We start from the raw sequence: 9,092 nt of genomic DNA on the forward strand, positions 1-9,092 counted from the left end.
TCTCATATATTTCATAAAACTACAGAGGTAGACACCACTTGGAGACATAGATGCAAGACATCAAAGAGAGTTAGAGATGGGTTTTAAGGTTCATTATGAAAGGAGTTGCTACTAATCTGTTTTTCATTCTCTCATATAACTTGCACACCCACAGCCCACCCACATATTGGTTCCTGACAACTAAATGAAAGACTTTCATACTGTCAGAAGACACCACGCTTGTTCTGACACCAGGAGCCTGGCTTAGGTGCTATTTTCTGCTTTGGGAGAGGGTGGCTTCATACTGATCAAGCCGTAGTGGAAAGAATAAGGAGTGCCTGGGACTTTCAGCAAAACCTGATGCCCAGAGCAATGACTCTCAAACTTCAGTGTGCAGCAGGAATCACATGAGGAGCTTGTTAAAAATCAGACACCTACGCTGAGATTCTGAGTCAGCTAAATCTAAGACATGGCTTAGACATCTGAATTTGTAATTAGCACACCCACGCCCCACTCCTATACTCTGAAGTAGGTAGTCTTCCGCCTTCGGCCTTAAGAAACACAAAAAGCAATGACAATGCACTTACCCATGGAGGAGAAAATCACGCACATATCACCAAGCACCAGGCACACTGCCCCACCAAACATTCACCTTGGACAGCAACTCTGGGTCAGTAAAGAGCTGAGTAAACACGCGCAGGTCTGGCCATATGTGCGCATTCATTGCTAATAGCCTCCTCCACTCGGAGTTCTTCATTCAGAGAATCCACATGTCATCTATTCTAATACATACTAAATAAAGGCAACATTTCTGAACTCAAGACGGATTTTTAAGATAAGCAATTATTTTATTTCCTTGGCCTGATGGCATTAACTTCATTATACAAGAACCTGCAGCTGATAAAACTGATACACAGGCTTCCCCCGACAGGAAGGACCCTTTTCATTATCAGAGATGAATTGAAATGTCACATCTGAGTGTAATTCCTGCTCCCCACCCCCACCCCACATAAGCCCTAAGTGAAAATAAATCAATAAAATCCCCATGAATTACTGAAAGTCGTCCCTCCAAACTTTTCTAACTAGCAGCTGCGGCGGATGCAAACCGAAGGAGGGAAGCAGCCGGCCATCACGTAGCATTGCTGTGCGTGTGAGACCGCAGGGCAGCAGCATGGGAGCAAGAATTCTGGTTGAGTGGGAGGTGTTACCTACCTTACCTCATACCTGCCCCTTCCCTACATAAGACATCTCTGTCCCTATACGTGGAAAATGCTAAGGAGATGCTGGAGGAGTGGTTTTAGTCTGCAATTGGAAATGCCTGAGGCTCATTAAATTCCAAAGTAGGTGTGGGATAAGCGGCACCAGAGAGAGAGCAAGTTAGGTTAGACTGAGATGCTCAACACTCCATCAATTCCAGTTTAACGCTATCAAAACTATCTTCGTAATCATAACCACCTTAATAAAAGGTAAGAGAGCGCCATCTAAACTTCTGGGTCGATGTCTACTGCCACCCCTGGGGTGGCACTGTGACATCTGTGAGATTATGACTGGGATGGGAAGGAGGAGGTGTGAGATCAGGGGCCATGATGCTTCAATTACACTGTGTCTTTTGGTCCCCAGGCGTGGTCCACTAACTACAACAAGTCCTAAAACATTCTTGTCCCCTTTCCCTACTTGTCTTTTGCAAATGTCAAAAATCAAATCTCTGCCCAAAGAGCAGGGAGTTGCTACTGGACTGTAATCATCACTGGCCCCAGCGCACCCACCTCCTGACCCTTCTATGAAATTGCACAAAAATTCATTCTCAAGAATGCTGTGAAATTATGTCATCTCCATTCCTCTGTGGAAGCCAATCCAACAGCTCTGTCCTGACATGCTTTCTCCCTGGGCCGAGGAAGCAGCAAAAAATATCAATTGAGCGTGTAAAAATGTGATGATGGTGTGTGCGGTGTAATGTTTCTCGATGTCTTCACCTCCTGTCTCCTCCATGGTGGGAGCCTCCCTCTCCTTCCCCAAGTCCCACACACGCCCCTCCCCTACCCCCAGGTCCAGGTGCTCCCATCTGCTGGGCTTCCACCACTCACTTCCCATAGACACTCTCATCACTGTAGGCCACATACAGAAAATAGTCTTCCTCGTGGTTGTCCTAGGGGAAGAGATAAGACAACAGTTTAGAAATCGTTCACATTCATCTTCTCTAGGATTCTGGGCTGCACACAACCTTGTAGGGTAGGTCTGGAAGGTATCGTCCACCCCCATTAAAAAGAGGAAGAAAGAATATACAGAAGAGGTTGGAATTAAACTCTGAACTCTTGATTCACAAACAAAAAAGCTTCATGGAGAACATAATACCCACAGGTGTCAGGGATACGAAGATGACTAAAGCACAGTTTGTGCCCTTAAAAAGTTCACGCTAGCAAGGATAGATCCCACAAGACATGTATACAGGAATATATACTAATAGGGAATATACGCTACAGAATAAAAGATTAGAGTTCACTAGAAGTTTATGTAATTCACTACTGGGACACAGCAGAAGGCAGCATTGTATGTGAAATAGTTTACAAAATAATAAAGTTATGATATTAGGCTATATTTATAGTATGATAAAGTCCTTTAGTATAGTTTTCTCATATTAGATTCTGACACTTTACCAATTACACTAAATCACATGAATTATTTTCCCTGGTTTTATCTGTTAAGACAAATGAATCCATTTAAAAACTCTGTCCTAATAGTAAAGTTCTTTTTATCTGATTTACTGTGGCCAGATAACGGGAAGTCTCCTTCACAGTGTTTGTTCTAAGAAGCAAAGCTGCCCATGTTTAGATCTAAGTGGTTGTCTAAAGCCAAAACTTGGGTGCTGTGAAGAGACACCTTCAGTCTGAGGAGTTTAGCATCTGAGTTAAAAAGGGGCTGGCTTTACTATTATTTGCTTTCTCAGTTTGTTGTTAAATGGGAATAAAACAATGAACTGGGATCTGAATGCATAGTTCCCTACAAATTATATGTCACCAACAAGACTAACAGGAACTGCAAATGGGTAAATGCTTTGGCATTTTTGCTTTTAAGAACCATTTCCTGCTCTTTCAATAAAAACCATCCAGCATTAAAACACTATAGTCAGGAAAGACTGAGAAGAGATTTCAAAAGGATTAGATCTAGCAGAGTGCTCAATCCCTAAAGAACAAGTGGTATCTAATCTCCCGGAGCCTTACACTACCATGTGTAAGAGGATCCTGACAAATAACACCTTCTGCCCCACTTCCCAGGTGTGTGATCAACATACACGGAACAAAACCGAGAGGATGCCAGACTGCACTGGACGGCATCCAGCATTGTGTGGCCAAGACTATTACCTCATACAGCTGGCCCATGGTAGCACTAGTGGGGGGGATAGTGTTGTTGACAAAGAAGAATAAGGCGTCCTCGGGTCTCAGGTGGATCCTCTTCCGGATTAAGAAGTAGAACTGGCCAACTGGATGAAGGAAGAAGGAAAAGAAAGTCAAGAAGGAAGAAAATAAGGGATTAGAATGGTAAGTCCCAGGAAAAAATACTATTGCATCTGTTCCCTTGAGAGTAAACACCAGCTTTATATACCATCTAAGTGGAGCCAAATACTGTCCTAGAGCTTCCAAAATAAAAAGTGAAACTCAATGAGGCCCATGTAGTCCCTGACATGCCATAGTGGAGTTTATATCTCAGACCTAATGTTACTATATTCACTCATAGCCTGAGGATTACTTTAAGAGAATACTAGGTATATCCAGACCAAATCATTCCCATCATTGTCTAAACCTGACTTTGAAACACCCTTTCATCCCTACTCCCACCCTTAGAAAAACTAATAATGGAAAAGGTCTACTGGACTCTGGTAATCTTAGCGTGGTCACTCAACTCCACGTTGGGGCAATGAGTGGAGATCAATGCTTTGCCTTTTCCTGAAAATACTGAAAATTTTCTGGAAGGCTGATACTCAAATCTATTAACTCTGGACGAAATTTATCTATCAAATCTTTCTAGTGTCTCCTAGATGCAGTGGCTATTCCATTAAGGATCAAGGTGAAGACTGAATATATTCTTTATAATTCCAAACAGAATCTACAAAACCTATTACAAAAACAAAACAAAACAAAACAAAAAACCCCCAAACAACTGGAGCTTGAGGAGACAAAGTATTTAGTTAAGAAATTCTAAAATGTGATCCTCCCAAGAAACTAGGCTGGTTTTCCTTTCAGAACAAATTTTTATCACAATAACAAAAGCTGAAATTTAAAAGTGGCTTAAAGAATGAGCATCTGATCTTTCCTTTCAATGTTTTGTGCTCTGTTTGTCCTAAATCAAACAAGACATGGTGGCGGGAAATGCTTAAGGGAAGCGGTGATGTCATGTTTGAATGACCTAACTCTCTGGAGAATCCCACTCACTTGTTCGCCTCCGTACTTCCTCTCAATCTCACAGCTCATGCAAATAATAAGGACGGAGAATGCTTTGTCACAGGAGGAAGGGTCGGGGAGGGAAAGAGCATTACCGGTGAGGTCAGAGGGCACTAGGTACTTCCTCTTGTCCAGATCAGGCACCCTGGCTTTCGGGGCCTTCTCCACGATCACCTGGAAGGAGAGGGGGTGAGTGGGGAGATAAAAACTACAGAATCCAACCTGGTGTTTTTCCTTCCACATCCTACAGCCACCCTATTGGAAGTGGGTTTGTCTAGGCCCAATACAACTTTTCCATTTCTTACGGTCCCCCTACCCCTGACAAAACATATGGGGAAATGGAATTCCGTGAGGGGCGTTATAGTTTCATTACTGCAGTAAGAAGAGACTAGAGAGTGCACACGATGAAGAGCAAAAAGAACCTTGATTTTAAGTAATTACAAGTTACCTACACGATATACTACAGGACATACATTTTTTGGTATGTAATTAGACCATCAAGGAGACTGGGTCTTCTCAGATGGTCCTGATCACCTATTAGTTTTATTCTTTCTTATAAGTATCATTTATTAAAAGTGCAAATAATGTGTAAATTTTATACTTTGTCAAAATTTCCAATAAAGACTGCAAAAAATGTTTCTACACTATTAAATAAAAAAAGTGTTAAAATAGTTCTTGTAATGACATTCTGTAATATGTCAGTAAAATAACCCATTTGCCAATACTGATTATGTTAGAATTTTAAGGAATTTTCATTGTCCACATTACGCATTTCGACAACACTTCCAAATTTTATAAAGATCATGTATTTCTGTAATAAAAACAGAAAAAAATGAAGAGAGACATATATAAACAGATTTTTTATACACTTAAACTTACAAAATAGAAAATATCTATTGTAAAACCATGAGCTTCAAATTTTTAGTATAGAAAATAGAATCATTCTAGATACAAAGTATAGAAAATAAAGAAAAGTTAAAGTGAAGAAGCAGAAACAAATACTGGACAAGTATTTTTAATGGCTGTGTGAACTTTAACTGGTCACTTAACGTCTCTGAGTTTCAGTATTCCAAGGAGTAAAAGAAAGGTAACATTTCAACATGTCATTTACAAAGTTATGGTATTAATATGATGTGAACTTAAGCAATACATAAAATTTTATGTGAAAATGCTTCATAAATTATAAACTATTTAAACATGAAGATTAACTTGACGAGAGGGGTTTAAAGCTTTTACCTTAAAGGAACAGATTAAAATTAATGAAAAACGTGTTAGCAGAAAGAATCCCGCACCAGGAAGACCAGGGGGACGTGATCACAATTTAAACTTAAAAATAAAAACTGGGATAGAGAAATTTGAGTCAAAAATGACACAGAAAAAGTAAGGAAAGCTCCAGAGAGAGACCAGTGAAGGCACAAGAGTGGGGATGGACAGAAGACAGCATAGTTGATGAAATCAAAGGGAAATAGAGGGCGCCTAGCATTGTAACTCTGAGACCTGGCAGCTCCTATCAGTAAGAAGAGATGAAACCCACAAAGGAAGGTACAGAAAGAGCGATAAAGCAGACTGAAGTAACTTGAGTGCAGGGACGCATTCAGAGAGAACAGGAAGGGGAGGGTAATCACTAAAGCCTTGGTTGACCAGAAAACATTTCGGGTTTCTGGGAATCGCAACTCTACACCTCACTTACAATGGATCCTGGGCTAGAAGGTTTGCCTCTTCCGGTCTCAGTTTGCCTGATCTGTAAAATGTGGCTAACATTCAATAGGGCTGATAACGAATTTTTAAAAACAGACCATCTGTTCCTAACACTTTCTTGCTATGTTGCAGGTTTTCAATATGCTGTATCTATTAAAATAATTTCACGATCCCATGAACCCGCTGTCTCCCAAGGCATAAGCACACCTATTCTTGCGGACAGTAGCTATACAGAGGTATTGGTGGGGCTAAGCTCAGGTGATGTAAGCAGTCCAGTATGTGACTGATAACACCAGTGGTCAAGCTGGAAGGGGCTTTGCTTTAGAAATCATTTACTCTCGCACCCTCTTTGGAGCTGACCGAACACGGGGCACTTTGGCATAGCAAGATTAAGGGTTCTCCCAAAGGGCACAGGGCATTTCCGCGAAAGTTCAGTTTGGAGGAAAATGTGTAAATTTTAATTAGATTTATGAACAGGTCCATAACTTATGTAAAGGTACTGGAACACAGCCTTGTACTCAGCGAGTTCTGAACAAATGGCAGGAATTTTGTTTCCTGGGTTGCCTTTCTGGCACCACACTGCCCCGTGGTGCGCTGAAGGCAGCAACAATTTATCTATTTTCAATGCTTAACAGTGCGAGGCACACAGTGCATACTTAATTAATTCTGGTTAAGAGAACTGCTTTAGAAATTGAGACAGGGTATGCCATGGAGGGTATGGACTCACAGAGCTCCAGAGCCCGAGAGACAGGGTTGGAATCCTAAAAAACAGGGTTGGAATTCTGGCCCTGCCACAGACTAGCAATGTGAAACCTTGAGGAAGTTACTTCGCTTCTCTGTGCTTCAGATCGTCCATCTGTAGAATGGGGATTATAATCGTTTGAGGATTAAGTAAATGAATATGGAAAGAGTACAATACTGCCAGGGACATGGTAAGCTATCAGTGAAAGTTAGCTGTCATTTTAAAATATTACTTGAGAGTAGGATTGGTATAACTAGAATTAAGGGAAACTTTAAAAGCAGGCATCCAGAGGCCAGAAATCAGGAAAGTAATTTGTGACGGATCCTTTATTGGGTAAGAGTTAGCCCCCCGCTTTCAGCTGAAAACCCTTTCGTGTGTAATTCCTGGGAAATGGAAAAGCCCTCCTCATGTCTTCTCTTCCTTACTGAAAAAGTGCAAGGGCTTTCTATGGCTGGGCTAAGGCTCAGGTTGCTCCTGGTAGCTATAAAACCATGCAAGTTAGGTAAAGATTGAAGAAGAATCCCAAAGGGTGCCTGCGGGTCAAGAAAAGACATCAGGTAATTGCAATTCTTTTACCTTTAAATTACATGTAATCCTTATCCTAATGTCCCTGCCTGAAGATAAACAGCATAACCTTAAAACCTCTGCTACCCCATCTCCAAAACCCAGCAGGTGCTGTCACCTCTACCCCACTTAGAAGCCTTCCTCCTTCCAACTGGGCTGCGCAGCCTGCAGGAGGGAGAAACCCAGCCGAGTGGGCGGGGGAGGGGTAATGGGAGAAAACGCCCGGATGCTGAAAGATGCCTTAATATTTCTTCTCCGTTCCTGCTCACTGCCTGCACTAGTTGTAACTACTTAATCTGGAGTCCGGACCGAAAAGGCTCAGGCCTGCCTTACTGCAGCCAGCTTCCGTCGTGCGGGGATCAATCCCCGGGAAGGGCCGGCCGCCGCCACTCGCCCCGGGGACCAGAAGGCCGAGGCAGGCGGGCCGCCGCGCGGAGAACGCGACCGTGTTTCTGGGCCAGGCCTGTCCTGGGGCGCACCCCGCCCCTTCCCCGGGTCTGAGAGAAGACGACAAAAGAATCTACTGGCTTCTGAACCTTTTCCTCCCCAGCCCAATGACAGGACGAACAAAGTCAACTTCATTCAAGGCGAATGATCCAAGGCAGAAATCGGTGGGAGAAAACCCCACCGCCTCAGCCGCTGCCATGACAATCGTCCTGCGTTGTCACGCGCAGCGAACCCACGGCCCCATCCCGATCGCTCCCGCACAGACGGCGGATCCGGGGCCCTACACGCGTTCTGAATACCGCTGAGTCACTGAACACGCAGGCTCGGCTCTAAAAATGCGGTCAACTCCACAGATGGGGACCGGCCCCGGGGGTGCGGGTTTTCATAGGCCCGCAGTCCGAACGTCCATTGGCGCTGCGCGTGAAGGGCGTGAAGGGCGTTCGGGGTGAAGGGATTGGAGGGACGTCCCTGCTCCAGAGCCCCTCGGCGCCCCAGGGCAGCCATCACGGCCCCCCCACCCCACCCGCGACGCCCCTGCCCCGTGCTCCTTCCCCTCCCCGCTCCCCTCGCACTCACAGGGACCCTGTCCGGATATTTCTTCCGGATCTTTTCTCCTTCCTTTTTCCGATATTCAAAGGGATGGTCTTCCTTATACTGGAACTTCATGGTGGACCGCAGGGTTTCCAAGATCCCCGGACGGGGCCTGCCTCCGTCGCCGATGGCTGCGTCTCTCGCGTCCTGCCTCCCTCCTCCGAGTCCAATATGTTACCGGAATCGCTTCGGAAATGTCGCCTCCCGTCGCAACACTGCCCGGCCGAGCGTTCAGAAGGGCTCTCGGGGACCTCTGCCTGGAGATGAGCGACGGCCAGGTGAAGAAGTCCCGGCGGCTTTCCCGGGGAGCTGGGCACACAGAAGCCCCCGGCGCGCGGGTGCGGTGGCGTCACAGGCCCCGCCCCGCCCCGCCCCCAGCCTGCGGGACGCGGCAGGCGCCGGGGGTGGGTGCGCGGGGACATTGTCCATTTCAGCATGTTTTCTTTCTGTCTAGGCTTTTTCCAAATCGATTTCCTTACAAGCAAACATGAAAACTCTCTAATGATTATTTTATTGTGACTGTGACATTAAAGATGGCTTTTAGCCAAAAAACCCAAAATGTTGTAAACATGTCTTTTTCCCTGGCCTTCGCTGTTCCTTGGTTGGGTCCCCAAACAAATACAAAGGGCGAGAAT

The 9,092-nt window shown here is 44.6% G+C and overlaps 1 protein-coding gene across 1 annotated transcript; it reads right to left on the reverse strand.

Annotated features, from left to right (window-relative positions):
- Positions 1–804: 804 nt before the first annotated feature.
- Positions 805–8,813, reverse strand: GABARAPL1 (GABA type A receptor associated protein like 1). Its single transcript, XM_045554341.1, has 4 exons — positions 8,443–8,813; positions 4,511–4,589; positions 3,339–3,457; positions 805–2,125 (listed from the first exon to the last, which is right to left on the reverse strand). Exons 1-4 carry the CDS (start codon positions 8,530–8,532, stop codon positions 2,060–2,062), a joined length of 354 nt encoding a protein of 117 aa, XP_045410297.1. The 5' UTR covers positions 8,533–8,813; the 3' UTR covers positions 805–2,059.
- Positions 8,814–9,092: the final 279 nt, after the last annotated feature.

The sequence above is a fragment of the Lemur catta genome, chromosome 6, assembly GCF_020740605.2.
Source record: "Lemur catta isolate mLemCat1 chromosome 6, mLemCat1.pri, whole genome shotgun sequence".
In the NCBI taxonomy this organism is placed as follows: Eukaryota; Metazoa; Chordata; class Mammalia; order Primates; family Lemuridae; genus Lemur; species Lemur catta.